Consider the following 23,774-nt stretch of genomic DNA (forward strand, 5'->3'; position numbering starts at 1 on the left):
TTTGTAAAAAGTTTAAATTGCTCATGTGCATATAAAAAGTAATGGTTTAAAAATAATTTATGTGATCCTCATTTCTTCAGCTAATATAATTTATAGTTTCTAGTAACTAGAAGGTTTAAAACTGAAAATAGTTTATAAATCAAAAGGTGATTTAGCAATTATCTTAAATATATATATAAATTATAGTTAGATCTTAATATAATCAATAAGCCGCCAAAAAAATTTCAAAAATAATAAATCCATCTCTGTCTTTAGCCTCTATAAAAATAAATTTTAATAATGCAGCCCACCGCAAAGAAATTTATTAATTAGGAAAACTTCAATAAATTCATAAATAATATTAAAAAGAATATATTTTGTTGCAGTAATAATAAAAAGAAAGTTATAATAAAATAATATATAAAATCAGCTTTAAAAAATTTTAACAAAGCAAAATAAAATTTATAAATATTAAAAAAGTCAACCTATAATAATTGTTGCTAATAGTTAAGTTATAATAACACTAAATAAAAAAATTCAAAATTTTAGAGAACTTAACTAAGCGAGTAACAAGTAATAACTTTTTTGAAAAATGAGGGAATTTGAAATTACCAAAAAATTAAACCACAAGTTTTTATTAAATAAATTAATAAATTTATTAGAAGCTGTAGATATTAAGTTTTGATAATTCAAATAAATTCAAAAATTAATGTTTTAATCTAATTTTTTTAAAAAAATTAAAAAAAAATTTATATTATAAATTATTTTTTTAACTTTCACTTTTATTATTCGTTATTTGATTTAATATAAAGTTATATAATTTTTTTTAAGTAATAACTTTGTAGAAGTAGTGAATTCAGAAATCTTCTACAATGAGATATTTCTTATATAATTATAATTAAATTGAATAATAAAAAATTTTAAGTAAAAATATGAAAATTTAATAAAAAAAAAAATCGTACGCATATTTAACAATATTTAATTTCTATTATGTAAAATTAAATTTAAAATTCATAAAACTTTCAGATTAGAAAAATGGTATAAATTGTCAAGCAAATTAACATCATATAATGATAATATTATGTACTTTACATTTTAACTTATAAAATATTTATATAATATTATTGTTATAATAATAAAAAACTATTCAACATTCTGTTAGTTTTACCAATAAAATTAAAAACCTCAACGTTTATTATAAAAAAATTAATATTTCTTTTTATAATTATTAATAAATAAAAATAAAATATAACGTCTTATCATGCTCAGTAAGTAAAAAAATTACTCTCATAAATATTGAATTTAAATTTAATAAAATATCAACTTATAATCTAAAATAAAATTATATCAATAATAATTATTATAGTGAAGTTATATAAGTAGTATAATAATTATAAATTAACGATAAATAATAATTATATTCTTAAATAATAAAATAATTACTATTATATAATTAAAAATATCTTTTTTAATGCTAAAAACTTTATAATAAAACTTAATTAATAATTTTAAAAATAAAATTCAAGTTTAAAAAAAAAATACATAATAAAATATAAATGAAATAAAAATTTATAGAAAATTATATAATTAGTATTAGAATAATCATAAATTAATAATATATAATAACTTTGTCAAATAAGATGAAAAAGGTAAAATACTACAAAATTTTTCAAAAACTAGTATATAACGTTTAAAAAAAATTTAAAAGTATTTAAAAGTTTATTATTATTTATAAATAATTATCAATAAAATATAAACATAATAATTACTCATAAATTATTTATCTATTGAGAATCACAATAAAATATCAAGTGTTAATTATGTAATATAAAATATTAAATAAAAAATAACATTTTAAACTAATAAAAGATGGATATAATAAAAATTTAAGAATATCATCATGTAAAAAAAAAGTTCTATATAATAAACATAATAGGCAATAAAAAAAATTATTTCAAAGCAAAAGTCAATTGTAAAACATACGAAAATGAAATTTAAATATGATAGAAAAAGGAAAATAGTAATAAAAAAGTTATAGAGTAAAAAAACAAGTAAAAAAATTTTACTTTGTTATTGGCCAAAGGAAACGTGATTGCAACGACACGCTCTTGTGTGCACGTGGTCAGTAGCAAACGTGGAGAGGCCACGAGGTGGGCAACAAGTGGTTTTAGCGTAGAAATCACTTCTCCTGATTAAGTTTAGTAAAAGGGTTGAAAAAAGTTATAAAAAAACATTTTTATAACTTTCCTTCAAGCTTAAGTAATTATAATGGCTAAGGAACCTTCCAGAAGACTCATGGCGAATACTTTATAGAGGTTGGGATCCTCGCCAGGAAAAGGAAGTTCTCTGCTTGGAAGCTGCCAAGAATGGATCCCGGCAGTAGCTAAAATAAATAATGATAATAATAATTAATAATAATAATAATAAAATAATAATAATAAAAGTAATAATAATAATAATATCACCGGAAAGCCGTGTGCACACCGAGTCTAGTTGTGGGTCGTAACGGGCGTTCTGAAGGTCACGTGGCTTTGTAAATACGCAAATGAAAGGAGCATAAAGAGGGACCCACGCAGGGTCTACTTTAGTCAGAAGCTACGCAGCATGGATTAGTGTGGCACGTAATGAATAAAATGAGAAGTTTATAAGTGACCTTCATGTACTTCTTGGAGCCCACTTCCACGAGCTCCGTGTATATAGCCCATTCGGGCAGTGTCGCGTGGAGGACAGACGATTGGTGAATAAAAAAAAGATCGTCCGAATGAAGGCTTTGATAAGCGCCTTTAATCCGCAGCAATTCGTTGTCATCAGTGGACTCTGCGTGATAACGTTTTACAAGCTGCATTAAAAAAAAGTTTGATGTATAAAATAATAAAAATGAGTAAGAATATTAAGTAACATGATCGCTATATGCAGAGAAGATCGCCTGAAACAGTAAACTCTCCTATAAAAGTAGCAATTATGAATATAATATTAAAAACAAAACATAATTGACTTGTCTCTTTGTTGGTGGTTTCAGTTTTAAACCAGTCGAGAGGTTGGCGGAAAATACTCGGTTAACAATTTTAACGAGATGGGAAAAAAGCTAGAAGACGATATATAAAAAAATAAGAAAAGCAGTTTATATAAATCTTCACTTTTCTTATTTCTTTTAAAGACTTTTCCCGCAAGAAATAGCTTTTGCAGAAGTCGGATGAGTTACCGGCATATTCATAGGCCCCCACCACGCGTAGTAGTGCAAATAGATCAGAAGAACACGCCCCCAACATTTCATCTTTAGCCTTTTGAGAGGACGAGGGCCCCCTATCCGAGTTGCCATTGGTTGTCTATAAAAGTATAAACTAGCATACATTTTAATGAACGATGACGCCCTCCCATACGAACTTCATAGTCGGAAAGAAACACGTGTCCCACAGCTAGAGCGGAGACAATGACAATCACATAGCCGAGTATATCGCGATGGTCCAATGCGAAGTCTAAAAGCTTCGCGTAGCGGGGAGGGACCTGCGCAGGTGAACGCGTTAAGAAGCGCAAAAGTGTAGCAAAGACCTAATAATAGTCACTGGAAATTTAGACATGCGCGTGCCAGAACACGTGATCTTTAGCGTTTTAGGGTCCACAGCGCCCAAATTGACCAGATGCTTCTCTGCAGAAACCAGCGATGCCTTAATAACAACAGTATTAGTAATAAAGCGTTACTAGTAACAATAATAATAATAATAAAAAAACCATATCGGGCGGAGTCGGGAAGGGAAAATTCACAACGTTGACTATTCCCATCGCTTTCATTTGCAGGACTACACCTTCTATAGGTAGTCTTAATATCTATTTGAAATATGTATAGCAACTATAACAACAACAATAGTAGTAGATGCCTCTGGACGAGAAAAATTGCTCAAAATAATTCTGAAATACAGCCGAAGAATAAAGTCTATAGCAGTGTCCTTCGTAACGGAAAGAGTCAAAACCACGAGAGAATATATATAAAGAGCAAACAAGTAATACCCGGGCCACTTCTTCCCGCGCGTCCAGCTCGCTGGTTGGCAGATGCCTGAGAAGTCCACTGCACGTCCAGACGAGAAACGCTGTCTTCTCCGAATTCATAGGTGCGCTGTTTAACCTTTATATACAGCACACGTAAAGAAAATAATATTAATAATTTACAATAATAATAAAAATAACCTTTCCAGAGTCCACAACGTAACGAATATCAGGAATAGTTATGGACGTCTCCGCAATGTTAGTGGCCACCACGCATAGACGGGCGCCAGTGGGTGGCGGGCGGAAAACTTTCATCTGCTGGGTGTGCGGCAGCAGAGAGTAGAGCGGCAGCACGTGCAATGGAGGGCATGAAAGATTCGGAATAGTAACAGCCGTTTCACTCTCGTCCTCCGTAGACGCGCTGCTCTCAGCCTGAATGAGTATTAATCGGCTGCATAAAAAAAGTAACATAAACCAAACCTGAAAAGTATTACTTTTAAGTAATTTTTTTTCAGGTGTGTCCTGAGAATCTTCAATAGCATCGTTATAAAGGATAATAATAATAATAATAATAATAATAATAATAATAATAATAATAATAATAATAATAATAATAATAATAACCAAGATTCATAGGAAAGCGCCTTCTGAGTTTCCTCACAAGCGCCATAATTTCCCGTTGCGAAGGAAGAAAAACCAGAAGACCGCCAGAAGGTAAATGCGTGTGCACTTTACACACTTTATTATAAGTTTCTTCAAGATAATCATCGAGCGGTGTGCGGCGGTTGAAGTGGATTGTCACTGGAAACTGTCGCGTCTCCACCTCCAAAAATAATTTAAAATAGTAATTGCAAAAAAAATCGCTCAAGCAAATACTTGAATGACTGGAGGAACGCAGTCGAACAACCGCTCGTTAGCAGTAAAGTCTTTAATGCAAAGCGTGGCGGACATAACAACCAATCGGAAGGGGAGAACACCGTCTTCGTTATTATCTTTAAAGTATAGAAGATTTTTATAAAAAAGATTCTATAAATTCAGTTACATACCTGACATCTCTTTTCTGAGTTTAATTATACGCGAGAGGAGGCCAATAAGAATATCAGTGTTTAACGAGCGCTCGTGCGCCTCGTCCAACACCACCACGGAGTACTTACGTAGTAAAAAATCTTCTTCGATTTCCTTGAGAAGCACGCCTTCCGTCATAAACTTAATTCGCGTACTGCTTGTGACTATAAAAGTGATTATAAAACAAAATCTAATATATATATGAGACTTATAAAACCATTTCCTTCATAACGAATTTGGTAACTCGAGAGAGTGGAATCGTTAAGCTCGTGCCCTACACGTGCGCTCATGCTGATGGCGGCCACGCGACGTGGCTCTGTTACGCCGATGAGTCCAGAAAACTTCCCTTCAGGAAAACTAAAGCCGGCCTCATATAAAAACTGAGGGAGTTGTGTGGTTTTTCCGCTAAAAAATATTAAAAATAATTGTAGAGTTACGAAAATAATAGAGTAGACGTTACCTTCCGGTTTCCCCGCAAAGAATGGTAACAAGATTTTCTTTAATAGTGCTAATTATTTGAAACTCTTCGTAAAAAATGGGAAGAGAAGTGCGCTGCTCCTCAACATCTCTAGTCCTGTTGACTTCAACGTGTATTGGTTTGACTACGGGAAGTTTAACAATTTTCTCAACCGGCATGTTAACATCTTCTTTTACTGCACTGATCTTTCCTTTTTCTGTTGTTTGTGATTTTATTGAATAGTCAAGAGAAGTAAAAGGGCTTAACGGATTCGGGGAAGGGTGGTTATACGCTTCTAAATTCATAAATAGTCTTAAGAGAATCATAAACAAGTTGGTAATAAACTTATGCTAAACCATTTGAATCATAAAAATTATCTTGAGAAGATCTTTTTCTTAGTAGGGAAGTAGCATATTTAAGAAAGCAACCACCCGCATCTTCTTTTTTTTGTTTCCGTAAAGGATTGTCTTCTTCCTTGTTGGAATCTTCAACCGCTTTTTTAAAGCATTAGTTGCATATAAAATCGGTTCAAAATAGTAATAACGCTCTCTATAATCTTGAGATTCCAAATGTAGGTCAGTATTAATAATTTTTGTCGCTCTCTTTACTTTATTTTTCTTACTTCCCTACTTTAAACAAATTAGAATTACTAGAAAAAAAAGGATGTTGTAAAACAGTACGGAGGAAAAGTGAGCAGTTTTATAGAGAAGCTGGGAATGTTCAGAGGTAATTTGGACATGCTGGAGTTCTTTGAGAATATTTAAACGTTCCAATTTTTTTTTCTTTTTCTCTAAAATCTTAAAAATAGGAGGGTAGTAAGTTATTAGGTTTTATAAAGATTATAAGTTTCAAACCTTTCTAAGTCTCTTTTTTTGTTTAACCGAAAGCTTTTTTTTCTTTAAAACAGGAACATGGGATAGAGGGCTACAACTTTCTTTTATAAATTGAAACTTAATAATATTAATTAATACAAGAATTTAACTTTAAATATTTGAAGTAAAGACCTCAGGTTTGTTGTAATATAATTCACCACCCACTTCAAGTATGTCCTTAACAATTGTTTGTTGCTTTGCAAGGCGGCGGCTTTTCCCCATGTTAATAATCGAACATTTCTCTTAAATGTATAATAAAGTATAAGCTTTGCTAAGTGAAGTAGGTTTCATCTTATATTGTTAAGCGAACCGCCCAGGCGGCCCTCCTATTGGCAATAAAACTGGTCACGCGGTGGTTTTACAAACTTTACACCGATGTTCCACAGGGCTTTCTGCTATCACTCCCAAGCTCCATACTATGCATTCTTGGGACACCAGCATCGCATCCCTCCCCGTTGACAATGCAAACCACTCGTCGAGAAACAGTTCCGCATTACTGCAGCTACACCTACAACACTACTTGAAAACTCTCGCTAAGTGCCCTCGGAATAGGCACTACCTTCGCTGCCTATTGCTGTTTACCCTCGTAGAGTGGCATTATATTATTGATTCGTGACCAAGTTGACGGTAACAAGTCGAATACGTTACGATAAACCTCAAAGTGGAAGTAACTACTCACTCTTCCTCCGTAAATATACAAGACGTGAACGTGCCCCTACTAATGCCCCCACAAACCGGCTCTTGGAACTGAATGACTCAGCGCGCACCTCGTTTCGTGCACGGCGAGAAATCTGGAATGAGTTTAGGGCTACTTTAAACGCAACTGCTTTGCTTCCAAACATGTCAATGTACGCATTCGAAATAACAAGTTGACTAGAGAACATATATATATAATTTGGATAGACGCGCCTTTTAAGCCACATACTATTTTTATTTTGTTTAATGTATCTAATTATATTTTCAAAGCTCGCAGAAAACTATGTTATGTTACGCTCAAACTTTTAAATTTTCAAAAAGACTAAGCAGCTTGCGCTTGATTTTACCCTTCTCCCATCGTTATACATTTTTTTCCATAGCTTACTTTTTTTTATTTATTAAAGAGAAAGTGCATAATATAAGAAACAATCTTTAAAAAAATATATTTATTTTTTTAGCTCTTTAAAGGCTTTCAGTTAGTGACTATAAATTAACAGTAGAGCTGTATAATCGTCTTCACTAATTTTAAAAAAAAAATCTATTTTCTGGAATTGCCATAAAAATTAAGTTTTTTTAACCCCAAACTTTTTCTTCTATGCTATCATTACCAAAAAGGTAAGTATGACCTTCTAGGCTTAATGTTCTGTTTTCTTTCATATTTTAAATCAAAGTCTTCCATTTAGTACGCTGCAGCTGTTGTTTTACGAAGTTTTATCTTTAATGTTTATTGTATAAAATACGGGCTAATAAAACTTGCTGTTACGGGAAATACCGCATTAAAGTATTGAGCTAAATACTATTCCGTGAATTATAATGGAAGTAATTGATGACTGAACCGAAAATTCTTTATAACATAAATTCTTATTTTGAAAAATAACTACTTTACAATTTAGGAATTGTGCGATCTTGCTAATTCCACGAAAAAAAGTTAACGCAGGTTTAAGAATAAGCTTACTTTATTAAGGTTCCGTTAAATATACATTTGATTTCAAGAATAAAACGTACGACTGGTTTATTCAACTTAAAGAACAACTCTTTGGGCTGCTAACGCGGAACATGCTTGAGGGTCAAGGAACTAGGATGATACAATTCCAGTAGGCGCTTATAAGTTCTGGAACTTTGCAATAAGGTTAAGTGATCAATAGCGTCAAAACGAGAATTTTCGGATACATTCTATACAAGCAAAATAGAATAAAAGTTAAAAACTATTAGTAATTTAACGAAAGTTTTAATATAAACTTATCAATAGGCTATGAGGATGATAATAACAATAGGAGGGTTCACCTAATAATAGGAGGATTTATAAAAAGTGTAAACCTTATCTCCATAAATTTTAGTAATAAAATCTTGGAAATCTAAGAAAAACTTGGATGCCGATTCTTTGTTCCCTTGCTAAACATTTTGTAAGTTATATAGTTAAAAACAAGGAAAAAACCTATTACTAAAGAAATAAAAAAAAAAAATCAAAAATTTAAAATAATAATACAATACCTGAAGAGAAAGCTCAGACAATACGCGAGTCAAAACACTCTGGACAGACATGGCTTTACTCAGCTACGCAATGAAACTCGTGGCTATTCGTTAGTCATTATCCATTAGTGTTAACGTGGTAAAGTACTTTGCGATTTAAACTTATGCAACATAGATAACTTGTTTTTTGAGAAAACTTTGGATAAATTTTTATATAAAAGCTTATTGTTTTTTAAAATAAACCCCCATACGTACATAACTAAACCACATATATAAAATATAGCTGTGTAGCTTTACAATATCGATACCTAAATAGAAAAACGTAAAGCAAGTCTGTTTAAAGTAGTGATATTTAGGCTCTTAACTTAAAAAATGCTTAAGTTCCTGCCAATAAAACAAAATATAAGAATACAAGCAGTCAACATTAACCATATTGGCTTTTAACCTCCACTCTCTACATAAAAAACCAACATTTATTTCCAAAAACACAACAGGGACTGCCAACAGGAATATGAAAAAATGTATGCGGCGCGCGCTATTAAGGGGTAAAAGCACACTCATGGTATTAAAAGGCTCAATCATATAATATTTACATGCTACATTTAGGGTATGGCACAATATCCAGGCCAACCCACACAACTTTGTAACGATGAGGCGGTGGTAGTTGGCTTCTTTACATTATTGATCCAATCAATTTTAGTCAATAATAAATTTCACGTGAACTCAATTAGCTGACTACTACAGTGTACGTAAATACTTCTTTTACTTTCTGGCCGCTGAGTCTTTTTTTTTTTGAGTTGTTTAATTATGTATATTTTATTCTCAAAAAGTAATTTATTTCCTTTGTGCATAGATTTTTTTAAAGATTTTTTTCTTACTTACCTTTTTTAAAATTAGTAAGGCAGCTATTAATGGTTAGTACATAAAAATATTTATACGAATGGGTAGAAAGAAAGTACGTCAGAGGGAAAAAGATCAGTCTTCTAGCGATGAGTACTCGAATTATTACATTTAATTTTTATAAAAATTATGGTTTTAAAATATTATTTAATTAACTAGAGACGGTCCACAAATGCTCCCACCTAATCTGCTTAACTTAAATGCAACTGTGCATTCTAATTATGATTATAGTAATATTTATTATATCTATTGATAACTGCTTCTAGGCTTCTTTATTGAATTATTTATTAATTGTATGTTTTGTCCCTTATCGTTGTAGCAGATAATTCGGATATAACCATGACCGAAGATGCTTCTAATGCAAAACACAAGTTCAAATCTCAAAAAGTAAACTTGTTTATAATATAAATATTAATAATATGTATTTTAACATAAAAATTAGCTCTTAGATAAAGGCTCACAAAAAAAGGGCACAGTTACCACCTTTAAAGCTTTATATAATAAACTCGAATTTTTAGAAATAACTGAAGAAAAGTCAGTAGATATAATAACAACAGATCTTCAAAGTACGAATAAGGTTAAAAAGCAGAAAAACAGTAAACTCTATGGAGAAAGTAGTAATGATAATAAAAATACGCAGAAAAAGTCTGCCGTTATTGAGATTCAAGGCAAAGCGAGTGTCGAGTTAAACACTGGAAAAAAGACAGCTTTGGAAAGGATTAACGACACCAAAAAGAAAGTTGTTTATAGCAGTAAAAAGAAAAATAAGAGCGTCGAAATAAAATCGGAAGTGAGTATTGCTGCTTCTGTTGCGTGCCCTGAACTTTCAACTGAAGAAAAAAAAGTGAGTACCAAGACTGTTCAAGCTACAGTCGAGAATGTGGTTTCTGATTGGGAAGCCCTCGATTGGGAAGCTTCTGATTATGACTCTTCGAATCCTGACTCGTCTACCGTCGGTACTTTTACTTAATCGACGAGTGTAAGAATTTCTAAAGGTGTTATTGTACTTCTGCAATAGACTCTCCTGATAAGGCTCCTGAAAAGGGCCCTTCTCAGCCGGAAGCGCCTCCTCAAGCCGTGTTACTTTTGTTAATTTGACGCTTAATTTTGGTGATCTTTTTTTTGTAGGCGGCAGAGGCAACACTCCGGTCTCCTATTTGCTGTGTTCTCGGCCATGTAGACACCGGAAAGACAAAACTTTTGGATAACATTCGCTCTACAAACGTTCAGGTTTACCCTTTGTTTTATACGTTTTGTTCTTTCCCTTAGTTCCCTATAAACAGGATGGCGAAGCAGGCGGGATTACCCAGCAAATTGGGGCCACGTTTGTCCCCACCTCTGCACTGGCTCAAAGGACCGCCGTTATAAATAGGCAGGGTAACACTTACCTGTACCCGCCGCGCATAACTTTGTCATTCCTTTGACACGTGGCGTTTGTAGGCCGACTGGAGCTGAAGGTTCCAGGCTTGCTGGTGATCGACACACCAGGCCACGAGTCCTTTTCCAATCTTCGGTATTAGCTCGCATAGTTTCCCCTTTTCGCGCTGTTTATCTTTTCTATTTAGACTTCGTGGGTCATCTCTTTGTGACATCGCGATTCTCGTTGTTGACATCCAGCACGGACTGGAGCAGCAGACTATTGAATCCATCAGCATCTTAAAAAAAAGAAAAACGCCTTTCGTGGTTGCTATCAATAAGATTGACGTGTACGAGCCATGTGTTTGCTGTGTAGATTCTTTTTTGCAACACACAACCGAAGGTGTTATGGGTGGACGCCCCGCCTCCATTCCGGGTTTAGGGCCTCTTTTAAAAACCAGAAGGGCCATGCGCAGAAACACTTTAACGAGCTGGCCTCAAAGATAGTCCTTCAGTTAGCAGAGCAGGTTGGCACTTTCCTAGAGGTGTGTTTATCTTCTATTAAGCTTTTGTGCAGGGCTTCAATGCTGCTCTATACTATGAGAATAAGGATTTAAAAAAAACAGTTAGTTTAGTGCCGACCTCTGCTAAGACGGGAGAGGGCATCCCGGATCTTCTGGGGTTAATAGTGCAGCTGACCCAGCGGTGGATGGCCACCCGCATCTCTTTCAAAACTAACGTAGAATGTAGCTTCTATTCGGGATTACTCTAGCTTATATTATTGGGTTAACTTATCACAAGGTACCATTTTGGAGGTCAAAAAGGTGCAAGGGCTGGGCACCACGGTCGATGTAATATTATCACAGGGCTCCTTAAAACAAGGCTCGTATAGCGTTTCCAGGTGGATTTCTTTGTTATTGAGCCTTGAGTAGGTCAGACAATTGTCCTGTGTGGTCTGGACGGACCAATACGGACAACTATTAGGGAATTGCTCATGCCGCAGCCCCTTCGTGAACTACGCGTGAAATCGAACTATGTCTCACACAAAGTTGTCTCGGCTGCCCAGGGGGTTAAAATTTTTGCAAAGGTTTTACTTTATTTTCGTCGCAACGCCGCTCATTAATTAGACAACTGAGTTAGCATTTGGAAAGCGCAGTGGCCGGAACACCGTTGTATGTTATTGATGACAATACGGACGAATCGCGCATAAAAGAGATAGAAGAAAAGGTTGTTGCAGTTGGTTGCAGAAATTTCGCCGCTGAATAATTTATTTTAGGTTATTAATGAGCTGAAGGCCTCTTTGGATCGATTTGAGACGCAAGAAGAGGGTGGAGTAGCCTTTTCTAAATAGAGTGAAGATGCTTCGCTAGACTTTAAATTGTTCGTGTCAGGCGTTTGCGCTCAGGCCTCCACTTTGGGCGCTTTAGAGGCCTTGCTTGTATTTTTTGAAACTTCAAAGATTCCAGTTTCCAGCGTGGATATTGGACCAGTTGAGTTTACCAGCACAACTTATGTAACAAACGGATAGTGCTTACTCGATGAATGACAGGTCCACAAGAAGCAAGTTGTCAAATGCTCGACGCAAAAGGACGCTCTTTACTCGTGCATCCTTGCCTTTGACGTGCCTGTGGATCCGGAGGCCAAAAAACTCGCTAAGCAGAAGAAAATTACAATTTTTACCGCGGATATTATATATCATTTGTTTGATCGCTACATGGAATTCAGAAAGGTGGTGATCGCGTAGCAACACAGCCTTGAAATATATGCTAAACGATTAAAAAAACAGACTGAACTGGAGAAGCGAAAGCGCGCTGTGGCGCACTTAGCGTGGTTTCCATGCGTCCTGCAAATCCTCCCTGAATCGATTTTTAGGAACCGCGATCCGGTAAGCTCTCCTCGTTTATCATTGCTTGTGGAATGAATCGTTTGGCTCCTGCAGCTTATAATGGGCGTCACGGTAGTGGAGGGCACTCTGAGGTCGGGCGTTCCTATAGTTGTTCCCGACAAAGACGTCACACTTTATAACCTTTTTTTTATTGGCTGCTAATGTATTTATTATAGTTTCTTGAACTCGGAGTGGTTGATTCTATTCAAATTAACAATAAAGACTTGCCAACGGCGAAGACTGGGCAAAGCGTGTGTGTTCGCATCCAGAACACTCGGGATGCTCCCCGGATGTACGGTCGTCACTTTGACCACACTAATCTGCTCTATACAAACGTACATTTTTCAATAGTCACACAGCGACGGTGTTGTGCACTCACATTTTATCTACTGATAGCTAAGCCGCCGGGCTATTGACGTTCTTAAGGAGCATTACAAGGAGGAAATGACTAAAAATGACTGGAAGTTGATAGTTAAAATGAAAAAAATCTTTAAGATTTTATAAAGCAGGTTTGCTAAACTAAAAATTAGTATTTCTGACTTCCAGTGGCACTAAGCACGTAGTCCAGTTGAACGCCGCTGGTGGCCAACTTCAGGCCCCTTTTAAATAGATTCGTACTACTAGCGCAGAGGCTTGGGACACACACGTACCCTAGCTGGCCGCTCATTCGGGTTTGCACAAAATAGACAAACAGGACCAATACGTGAAAGAGATTTTTTTTACCCTGTCAATGACAGCATGTAAGCGGTTGCAAAGTTTGGCAGGAAACAAAATGAGACCTCCGCCACTTCCCAGAGTGACCAAAGTTCGTCTCGTCCGCCACTCATATTTCTGCGCACGGCAACCCGATAGTGCACGGCGGGCGCCAACCGAACTCGACAGATACAGACGTCCTTAGTGCAGTCTGCTTATGAAAACTGCTATAAAGACCCCGGTTTCGATAGTAGTGCATGCCGGCCTGCCTTCGGAGGGGATGGGGCCGCTGCTGACATACTCCGAACTGAAAGGCTGTGTGCTTGAAGGTTTTGAAGGAGTCACAATGTCCATAAAAGTACAAAAAAGATGGAAGAGCAACTACACGAGGATAAGCAGTTGGACTTTAGCAAGGTGCGGTGGTTAAAAAACCTCTGGGTCAGATGGTAAGCTGTCCCTTAGAGGCCGTCCTTTGTGCAGCAAACCGGATGCATCCCAGCAGTAGGAGCCAAGAGCAACGGAGTGGTTGGCCAGCTCTGCTATGCGTTGAACGACGTAATCCGCACAGAGAGGATGTTCTTTAATATCCAAGTATCGTTGGACTTGCAGCCTCTCAAAGCAGTGTTTGTCCTGTATGAGAAGCAGCCGGAAGAAAGGGCGACAGAGCACGTGAGCAATATGTGGAGGGAGCACCTGGGCGTACCGTTGGAGAAGCTGTCTGTTTTGTTCGGAAAGAACTGTTGAATCAAAATATTAACAAGCCTTTTTTAAGGCGCTATAACACTACCGCCGCATTTAAAGGCAGCGTAGCCGAGCTGCTCGAAGTAAGCATCGAGACTTTTAATGCGTGCGAGCAGGTTGCGTAGTATTTTCCTGGAGAGCCACTGTAGTTATTGTTAGTACGGAAGTGCCCAGTAAATAGTTTGCTATTGGACCGTTCGCATGTTGGTGGTCCACAAGTCCATCATAACTTGGATCCCCAACTCAGCGAGCTAAATTTTGATAGGAGATTAAAAAGTTTATATAAAAACAGCTTGAAGTACTAAATTTTCAGCCAAAATAGGATTGGGCACGTGGCTATGATCCGCACTTGACCGCGTGACCATTTTTACTTTGCGTGAGCGACTTATATTGCTGAAGTGCCATAAACAGTGTTTATGCAGGATACAAGGCTATAACCAAAGAGAACCTCGTAGCTGTTAAATACGGCCGGCTTCCTAGATCACCCAAGCTAGAAGCATGAGCCACCCAGTTTGCGTTATCTGCTAAAAATTAGAGCTGTAAGCACGGCAGCTATTATTCTGGATCTACTTTATATAAAACCAGTGGAGGAGTTTAAACTCATTCGAATCTCTGTAGTAAGTGGAGGACTTCCCGGGGAACGCACTGGTCTGCCTTTGTTAGAGGAGTCTATACAAAAAATAGTAGTCAGTAGAAGTAGGCTCGGATCTATTACGCGGCATACCCTGTACTTGGGGAGTTAAGGAGGAGGTCCACTTTGAAAGTCGCTCGCTGCTGGAGGGATGAGCAGGACACTAATAAGCATTATCAAACGTGGGTCGATATGCAAGAGAGTCAAGTAGTTACCTCCTTATAAGGTGTTAAATTAAATGAGGGGGACGAGGGAATCTCACTGATGGGCCTCTTCCGGAACAGTTCGTCGAAGTGGTGGGCTGCTCTAACTGCTTCTTTAAACTCACTTGAAACTTGAAAGTAACGGATGATCAGGAGCAAGCCAGGTAAGATAATAGCCATGCCCACTGCAAAACGGATAGAGTTCTCTAATATGATGCGCAGGCCAAGAATTTCAACGGCACTAAAACGTTTTTAACAGTGAACTGCCTTTAGTGTGATTGGCAATTAAAACTTACTGCCCATAAATAATTGTAATTGAAGAGCTGTAAGTCAACCAAGTTGCAAAGATTAGGACGCCGTAGAGTAGTGGCGCAGAGAAACGGGCACCGAAGAAAAGTGACAGAAGAAGTCGGGAAATTAAGGCAAAGCTCAAAAGTGAACCTCACAGATCAAAAAAATTATAAATAAACGAAATTATTTAAATAATTAAATTTATGCAGAAGGTACTTAAGGCACTAGGATTACGTTAAAGGTTAAAAAAAAGAGAAAAAACTTACCCACAAGTTTAGGCCAAGTTATTTTTTTTTTTTTAAATAATTCATCCAAAGTATTAATTTCTAAGGTATAATATTGACAAAAATAAAGCATTCCTAGAAATATTAATGAAATTCCGGCATATAAACAAAAAGGTTGAAAGAAATTTTCCCTAGAAGAGAGCTTCGAAAGATCTGTTAATTTCTAAAAACTGAAGTTAGATGGGGTTTTGTGAACAGCATAAAGTAACTTACAGGAACTTCCCAGTTATGTTTTAAGTTTAAATGCAACTTCTTATTATGATAAAGCGGAGATTCCTTAAAGGAAGAAAAAGTAGAATTGAAATTGGAAGAGGAAGAGACTTTATAAATATTTCCTTGGTTGCTGTAAAAGATCAAATAACTTGGACTTATTTAGAAGAAAAGGCATACTTTAAATGAGCATACGGTAACGTTTCAGGTACGGAAGATTGGAAACGCTCTCTGTTTGCGCTGTAGACGCTCCTATATGGGCCTTGAAGAGAGGGAGTTACGCATTCTTTGCTAACAGGAGTGTATGTTGTAAGATTATGGGCTTCCCTCAAATCTTCTGAAGTCAAAGTCGAAGAACTTTTAAAAGATTGACCCGAAGGAGCAATTTCATGGTCGTAGGTAGGTTTATTAACATAGTTTACACGATAAATCTCCTGATTCTGATATTGACCTCTTTTTAATCTAGGAGAAAACGTTTTCTGACGAGAAAAATGAGTCGGTGTAACATAATTAAAATTTAAAGGGGAATATTTGTGATTTTTTAAACCAGAGTAATCACGATCGTTGAGCATGGTAAATAGGTAAACAATTGAAAATATTTGGATAATACTGCATTTATATATAAAACTGCCTTTTTTAAGTAAAATCAGAGTTTGAAAAAATAGAATATATTAAAAATAGGCAAGAACTTCTAAAAAAAAGTCGTTACCGACAAAGGAGCTAGTATGCTTACTATTTACTATAAAAATTTTATTTCAAAAGTTAACGGTAACAAAAGTAAATTTCAAGGCCTTATAGTAGGCACATGTAGACTATTACTTCATGGGCAACGGGCAAATAACTTTTAAATCGAGAGATTAAAACAGATTATAGAAAGAGAAATAAGAGGCCTTTTATTTAAAATATGGAATTTAACCTTTAAACGAATTTGCCTATAAAAAATTATATACTAATAAATTGTTTTAAAAATCTCTAAACTTTACAAAAATTTATTTTATAGCCTTTTGTTAGAAAAATGTTTTGTCAGTTCACTCCTTAAAGGTTTATTCCATTTATATCCTGCAATATAATATATAAACAAGCAACATGCTTACACAAAAACCCAAAAAAAAACTAAGGTAAATAAAACTAAATAAAAATAATTTTGCGAGAGTGGTGCCAACTTTAATTATGTGTACTATAGTAAAATGTGTGTAAGTTTGAGCAAATCACCTCGAACAGCTATTTTTCGTGTAGCCTGGGGTCAACAACCGATAAAAGTCTTGCGCCCGGTAGAGCTTCTTGATCCCTGTCATATTCTTTACAGTGAAAGCGTGTCTTTCCTCTCCTTTATATGATCTTGGTTCTGATTTTAATCTTCTTGTTTTCTAAGTTTCTTTCTCAGTTTTAATGGCTAATTCCTTCCTTTTTACATATATTATTATTGCGTTTATAATAAATTGAACTTATTAATCTAATTTACATTTTTACTAATAATTTTTTCATTTGTAATTTTGGCGCGCTTTATTACTTCATAGAATCCTAACGACTTTTAATTCTTAACAATATACGACTCATAAGGTAAGCTCATATCATAAGTATGAAAGAGAAAATCCTAAATAAAGGAGATAGGACCAAAGAATTAATAGTTTTGAGTACATCCACTTTAAGCAATTAAAGGGTCAAAAAATGTCGAACTTGAGTAGAGGAGCCCTCTTTTGGAGTTGCGGTTAATTACGACAAAAACGACAACTTAAGAGAGCTCTTAACAGGGGAGTAGCATATAAATTAGATTCATGCTCGTGCCAAAGCAAACATATATCTATTTTACTTAGCTGCTAACCTTTAGTAAATACTTAAATTGCGCCATCCACTGGTACATAATTTCGTAACTGATCTCTTCTCTTGATAATAGAGTGGTGTGCTGAATAAACGCTTAGTAGGGGTAATGGCAATACTTTAAAAGCGGTAAAGTTAGAGATCTTGGTGTAAAGCATTGTTCCGTAATGACGCGTAGAAGCTTGTTTTGTCTCCCTTGATACGAGAAGGTTATTGCCGGTAAGTTATAGACCCGCAGAGGGTTTCTATAGCTGAGCTCCCAACCTAGAAATCATTATTAAAACCAATGGGGGCGTCATTTTTCAAGATTAAATTTTTAAATGGTATGAGATAAATATGATTAAGGTCAAATCACAATATTTGTTCCTTTCTTATTTATCTGAGAATATGTTTTATAAATAAAAAAATATAGTAGAGTAGAGGAATTGTTAGGGCCAAGAACAGCTTCCGAATTATATACAGAGCGTCTTGGTCACATTTCTTAATATAATGTGCAGTTACTTGCCTTAACCTAGCTACAATGAGATGTTTTTAACCAAAATTTATAAGGTCAGCTTATTAATGGTAAGTTTCTTCTTATATGTACTGTTTTTTGAAATAAACCTTTGAGCAATAAATAATTAAAAAGCATATAAACGTTTTATATTTAATTAATGTAGTTCGGGCATTACGTGGTATTAAAATTTTGAAAAGCATATTGTTATGACAGATTTTACTGACCTTTCGGTTTTGGTCAATTTTGAATATTTACCACCCCTTTGCCTCACAAAAGTATTACCTAGTTATAAAGTAAGAGGCCCCATAAAGTTGTGAGGTTCGATACCTTAAGGATTTCTAATGAGCATTCACTTTTATAAAACGCCTATTTTCTCAGGTAAAAGCGAGAACTGCTCTTGATAACCAGTGGAAGGGCCTTAAAAAGTTATAAGAAAAAATTAACAGGAAAAGCTTTGTGCGAAGAACGATTGCATTAAATACCCAAAATTATGTCATAATAAGTGATTGGTGTAATAATTAGTTGAACCGAAAGATATGTTTGGTAATATAAAGTAAACTAGCATCCTTGGCCCATCATTTAAAAACCGAATTTTCTACAAATATTGTCGATAAAATTAAAGAAAAGTCCCTACTTATAGAGATATAACAGTTGATATGAAAATCAGAGACTATCAATAAAGTTGTCTTCCCATATTATATAAATAAAAAATAGTTGTCATTGAGATAAAAAGGTTTAATGCATTTTATCCTTATGATATCTTTAGATAAAGAGCTATTTATATAGTACCATCGCCGTTTATTTACTTAGCTTTAAATTTAACTGAAATATTACATTATGAAGACATTCCTATTATCTTACCTTATTAAACAATAAATATAATTGAGTTTAGATAATGAAAGTACAAATGGTAAGTTTTATTGATCTCGCTTAACACATACGAGTATAAAGTTGTTTCAGAACTTACATTTATTCTCATGGTTTCAAAAATAAGTTGTTAACAATAATCCTACCTTAATAAAGCTGTTGTTTCTTACAAATTTTAATTTCCTCTCCACGTAAAATGTGTATCTCTTTTAAGAGAATGACACTAAAAAAAAACTTTTACTTTGGCCTACTTTTATTTTGCTTGCAGAAAGGTAAAGATTTACTAAATCGGTCACAAAGAATTTAACAGGGTTATGCCGAGAACAAATAAACGCGAAATGGGGTATACCAATTACCTATAGAACAGCGATAAACGGTTTGTATGCAAAACTTATATGATAACTAAATCTACTCTTAATAATATCTAATAAATCAATTAAAATTGTTTTATATATAGAGAGCCTACTATTTAAAGAATTTACTATTTAAAATTTTATTTTCTTAGTAAATTAGCGTTAGTCAGATTGATAAAATATTAGACTGTCGACTACGATACCTCGTGGGATGCAAGATGGACACGGCTTTTTAGGTATAATAAAATAATAAAGCATTTACAGCACTAAAAAGGCTTATAAATTACCATCGTGGTCAGATAGGCTAATATCTTGCATTATAGGAAGTAAAAACTTCTTTGGTTGCCTATAATTTTAAAGGTCGGCAACACTATTTAAAGCCGAAGGACTCCCGCCTTAGACACGAAGGCCCTCCGCCGGTAAGCACCTATACGATACTTTTCGTCCTAATGGGAAGTACTAAAAGATAACCTGCCATCTCCTTTTTCTCGCTTACTCTTGCTCTTCAGAGTCACATTTGACATAACTTTTAAAAAGCGAGCATTCCGAACGCCACCTTGCGAAAGCTTTCTACTTGGGTTGCGTTGCCGTCTCATCTTCTTCCATACATATACTCGGTAAATTATTTTCCTCCTGTACGTTAATTTAATTGGAACTTCGTTTTAAACAATATTTTTCTATTATATTCTACCTGACTTCTTGGTTTTGTTACATTTTGCCAAACGCTTAAAAATTAGCATAATTTTAGCATCGCTGCCTATCTTTCGCTTACTTTCTTATAAGTTGTACGGGGGGCAGTCAAAACGGGTGATAATTATCATACTTTTGCCAATTACTTGAGCGCTAATAACTTTATATAAATTGGAGAAGGTCTTTGCAATTACTAAATAACCAAAAAGAAACTTGTCAAAGCGTTTCAAATAACTTTTGACTGATGGCCTAATAATCAACCCCATGGAATTCAAGATCGCGCTACGTTTTACCTTCTTTACTATTGCCCAAAGCGCTATGGTCCTCCACAGGGAACTGTGATTTTAATTCCTCAAATTCTGTATATAAATAGTACTTGCTATCTATCCTAATATTTTTAAAATTAAAATTTGCTTATTAGTTAGCTGTGGCAATTTTCATAATAACTAACTAGACCATGGAACAAAGTACAACAATACTATGCATATACCCAAATATGTGTCTTTTTTACGAAATTATTATAGGAGAAGAGAGATTTGTATATCCTTTTTACGAGGAAATTAACTCTGACTGTTCTTCTAACATTAGTGAGTTGCTAAAAACTAAAGTAAATATGAATATTTTATAAATATTTAGAATATTCTATACTACTATTTTGTGTAGAAAATACCAGGAAATTTTGAATGTTTTTATGGTAAAAGTGATAGAGAAGAGAAAATATATGGTACTAAAGTAGCTTTTTTTACTTATTTATTACCAAATTTTTGTGTCACTACAGATTATATTATTAGAAACTTTGGAAATTATTCCTTGTCTTGTGCGCACACTTTAAGGCACGTAATAATTTTTATATTTTATTGTTTGTTTAATATTATAGAAAGTTAGTATATAATTTGTTTGGTCTTGCCTTGAAACATTAAATTTTTAATTTTTTTATATTTTTCGGCACTGCTTATTTCGAGTATACACTTTTTGTTATTAAAATTTTCGGAGCTTTGACCTTTGTGTGAGATAAATATTTAACTTAGTATTTAGTCAACTCACTTAATTATCTTATCAACTTTAACTTTAACTCTTTATTAGATCTAAAGAATAATTAGAGCTTTATTTCAGTTAGGATAATTTCTTAAGAGATTCTTCGAATTTACATATATTTTTTTTATTACTTTTATTAATTAATGATAATTGGTCATTGCACTTTACAATCTCAAAGTTATAAGACCGCCACAAATAGTTGCTTATTATAAGAAAAAACGAGATAGCAATTACAATATTATATTACATAAAAGCTTTAATTATTTTGTAGTATTTTTAAGTTCGCTTTTCCACATATTAAATTTATGAATTTTGAGGAGGTATATGTCTTTAAAAATTATCCTTGAAACGTTTACATAAAAGTTACTTATTTATACTCATACTATTAGACTGCCGAATTTTTCTTTGCTAGAAGCTCGACTACAAACCATCGCTAAGCGTTATAATATTGATAAGATTGACCCTTTAGCAGTTAAATTTATAAAAAAAACAGTAAAGGTCCTTCACTTTTGTCATATAATAATAATAATAATAATAATAATAATAATAACTTCCTAAATTAATGTAAGTAAAAGTAATAATATAATAGATACAATTTAATAGTAGTTTTATAAATGAATAAATTAAAATAATGTAGGTAATAATAATAATAAATAAATACAGCTTAATAGTAGTTTTATAAATGAAATTAAAAATTTTATTTTTATCAAAAATTCTTTATTTACTATAAATGTTTAATTAATCTTATTTTTATTAAGTACTAACTAAATTTTAACTCTTAAAACTTACTGAAAATAAGAACGTTTTTAAATTGTAAAAGTATATATTATTGAAATAAGAGTCTATTTAATTTATTTTTTCTAGTATTATGAGTTTTTTTTAATTTATAGGAACGATTAAAAACTCTGGTTAAAGTTTCTTTTTCCTTCCAGCCCACACCCGTTAAGGCAAACGTTAGAAAGTATTTCCAGCCCCCACATCTAAATTTGAAAAAGAAAAATTACAATAAAGTTCAGAATAAGAAAGTCGTGGAAGATGATAAGTTGGCGACCAGTTCAGATTCAGAAGAAGAATTTAAATGCGATTTAATATATAATTCGTTAAAAGATATTTTCAATAGCAAAAGTGTTGATTATCATATTCATAAGAATCTTATAAGTAATGAAACTCTCCAAAATAATGATTGCTTTATAACGAAGGAAAAACTTTTAGAAGCATTAAACTCAGTTTCTTATATGGGGAGTGATTGTTTATTAAAAGAAAAACTTCTAAGTAACCTTAATTGAAAGAAATGTAAATTACTTTTATTGCTCTGTACATAATTTATTAATAAAATTATAAATATTTGTTTGCCACAAAAAGGGCGAATAGAGTTTTTTTTGTTTATAACGTGCCTTACTCTTAATATACGTACACTAGGCGTGAGAAAAGTAAAATTTCTTGACTTAAGACTTTGTATGAAATAATTGTAAAGAATAGTAGAACCAAGATAAATATAACAGTTAAACGATAAAACATACGTTATTTTGTTTTTTAAGATAATGCCTTAGGAAGTAAGGTTAAACGAGAAGCAAGTAAATTTTTCAAGTACAGTAAATGTATAACCTTTTTAAAAATAGAACAAGGAAGAAGCAACGCAACAACTGGTAAAAACTTTTTAAAAATCCTTTGCCCCTACAAAGATATTCGTAAGTGTCTGACATCCTTTTTTATATTAAATTAAACTCGATTGAAATAGACTAGTAATAAACGCTATTATACTTTAAATCCCCTATGTGAAGCTTAATGAATTTTTCTTTTTCTGGTTTTTTGTCTCTGCTTAGAAGTTTTTTTTTTTGAAGTCGGTCTACTAAGTTGTGAGCGGGTAAGACGGGGTTTAAAAAAGAATTTATCCGAAGAGAACCTTTTTTTTTAGAGTGATGGAAACCGATTACTCTTGCATATGTAGTTATCAACGCGCGGGTGTCGATGAGTTATACCTCCTTATGTTACTACTACTAAAATTTGATTGGTTTGGTTAAAGAATAATTAATTCACTTATTTTATTTTTAATAAGGTAGAGAGTAAGGAAAAGTGAAATCAACTAGGTAAAAAGCTAACTTTCTAATAGCGTCAGTGAACGCTAACATTTAAGCGAAGCCATTAACGTATAGTTACAAAATATAAAGAAATATATATAATCATATTATACAACTAGTAGTCTCACTTTACTAAAAAATATTTTCGTCCCAGCTTTAAAAAGCGTTGTTTGAGAAACCATTTGTATTAACCGTTAGGCTTATACTATTATTGTAAATAAAAATCTCTTCATGGCTTTTTAAGGCCTTAGAATGCAGCTAAACAGCTTCTTAATATATGTTTGACATAAATTTATATGAATTTGTTATTTATATACTCGAGTTCTCAATCAGGAGTGATCGCAGACTTTTCAGAAAGTAGCTTCAAATGAAAAGGTGTTTACTTATTTATGACAGTTCCTGTTTAAATAAATCATGCTTAAGCTAGCAAATAAAACTTTTAAAGCCTAATAATTGGAGCTTGTTTTTTAACACGAAATTTTAGTTGGGTATCTATTTGAATATCATGGAGGCTATAATGCGCGTTTATGCTGAATTTTACCCAAGTAAAAAAATGATTTTTATGTTTATAAATTTATTTTATACAACAGACATATTTGAAGCCAAAAAAACTGAATAAAAATTAAAAATTCGTTGTGTGAAAGGGGCCGGTATACATAAGAAATAAGATTTATAACTTTATCATATGAGGAATGGTAGTCGTTTTGCAGGCTGTACACTTTT

General features: G+C 33.6%; 3 protein-coding genes and 1 long non-coding RNA gene across 4 annotated transcripts; 1 reads left to right on the forward strand and 3 right to left on the reverse strand.

Annotated features, from left to right (window-relative positions):
* Positions 1-186: 186 nt before the first annotated feature.
* On the reverse strand, positions 187-6,566 carry LOC135146633 (probable ATP-dependent RNA helicase DHX37). The gene is given in 24 exon segments (XM_064078766.1): positions 187-258; positions 2,046-2,167; positions 2,261-2,362; positions 2,445-2,574; positions 2,633-2,818; positions 2,879-2,923; positions 2,975-3,064; positions 3,117-3,305; positions 3,364-3,483; positions 3,543-3,644; positions 3,709-3,923; positions 3,985-4,099; positions 4,162-4,392; positions 4,441-4,490; positions 4,585-4,783; positions 4,837-4,952; positions 5,007-5,189; positions 5,243-5,430; positions 5,486-5,777; positions 5,839-5,976; positions 6,027-6,108; positions 6,163-6,279; positions 6,337-6,432; positions 6,487-6,566. Coding segments are annotated over 19 exon segments (2,631 nt in total). The 5' UTR covers positions 5,662-5,777; positions 5,839-5,976; positions 6,027-6,108; positions 6,163-6,279; positions 6,337-6,432; positions 6,487-6,566.
* A 1,456-nt stretch (positions 6,567-8,022) lies between these two features.
* LOC135146619 (uncharacterized) lies at positions 8,023-8,708 on the reverse strand. Its single transcript, XR_010283887.1, has 3 exons — positions 8,542-8,708; positions 8,368-8,442; positions 8,023-8,223 (listed from the first exon to the last, which is right to left on the reverse strand). It is a non-coding gene; the product is annotated as an uncharacterized LOC135146619 (long non-coding RNA).
* A 502-nt stretch (positions 8,709-9,210) lies between these two features.
* Positions 9,211-13,227, forward strand: LOC135146617 (uncharacterized). The gene is made up of 22 exons (XM_064078742.1): positions 9,211-9,265; positions 9,418-9,513; positions 9,580-9,650; positions 9,740-9,807; positions 9,863-10,376; positions 10,439-10,497; positions 10,549-10,650; positions 10,704-10,797; positions 10,861-10,933; positions 10,986-11,126; positions 11,180-11,303; positions 11,354-11,522; positions 11,578-11,658; positions 11,709-11,863; positions 11,917-12,003; positions 12,053-12,104; positions 12,168-12,265; positions 12,326-12,505; positions 12,563-12,661; positions 12,716-12,787; positions 12,838-12,996; positions 13,058-13,227. The coding sequence occupies exons 2-22, from the start codon at positions 9,461-9,463 to the stop codon at positions 13,163-13,165; spliced, it is 2,559 nt and encodes an 852-aa protein (XP_063934812.1). The 5' UTR covers positions 9,211-9,265; positions 9,418-9,460; the 3' UTR covers positions 13,166-13,227.
* Positions 13,041-15,566, reverse strand: LOC135146618 (transmembrane protein 209-like). Its single transcript, XM_064078743.1, has 16 exons — positions 15,487-15,566; positions 15,226-15,370; positions 14,942-15,170; positions 14,820-14,889; positions 14,678-14,764; positions 14,544-14,619; positions 14,398-14,488; positions 14,290-14,346; positions 14,142-14,238; positions 14,048-14,091; positions 13,787-13,984; positions 13,624-13,735; positions 13,441-13,565; positions 13,312-13,385; positions 13,182-13,260; positions 13,041-13,119 (listed from the first exon to the last, which is right to left on the reverse strand). Exons 3-15 carry the CDS (start codon positions 15,107-15,109, stop codon positions 13,188-13,190), a joined length of 1,272 nt encoding a protein of 423 aa, XP_063934813.1. The 5' UTR covers positions 15,110-15,170; positions 15,226-15,370; positions 15,487-15,566; the 3' UTR covers positions 13,041-13,119; positions 13,182-13,187.
* Between the last annotated feature and the right edge of the window lie 8,208 nt (positions 15,567-23,774).

The sequence above is a fragment of the Zophobas morio genome, unplaced genomic scaffold, assembly GCF_036711695.1.
Source record: "Zophobas morio isolate AGI-343-1 ecotype UQ-CSIRO unplaced genomic scaffold, CSIRO_AGI_Zmor_V1 ptg000243l, whole genome shotgun sequence".
NCBI lineage: Eukaryota > Metazoa > Arthropoda > Insecta > Coleoptera > Tenebrionidae > Zophobas > Zophobas morio.

Coding starts and splice junctions, on each gene's coding strand:
- LOC135146617 (XM_064078742.1), top strand. CDS start 9,461: ATGGGTAGAAAGAAAGTACGTCAGAGGGAAAAAGATCAGTCTTCTAGC. Junction 9,808..9,862: donor ACAAGTTCAAATCTCAAAAA/GTAAACTTGTTT, acceptor CATAAAAATTAG/CTCTTAGATAAAGGCTCACA. Junction 12,004..12,052: donor TAAAAGAGATAGAAGAAAAG/GTTGTTGCAGTT, acceptor AATTTATTTTAG/GTTATTAATGAGCTGAAGGC.
- LOC135146618 (XM_064078743.1), bottom strand. CDS start 15,109: ATGGCTATTATCTTACCTGGCTTGCTCCTGATCATCCGTTACTTTCAA. Junction 14,620..14,677: donor GAGTTTAAACTCCTCCACTG/GTTTTATATAAA, acceptor TCTAATTTTTAG/CAGATAACGCAAACTGGGTG. Junction 14,092..14,141: donor CGCTGCCTTTAAATGCGGCG/GTAGTGTTATAG, acceptor TTGATTCAACAG/TTCTTTCCGAACAAAACAGA.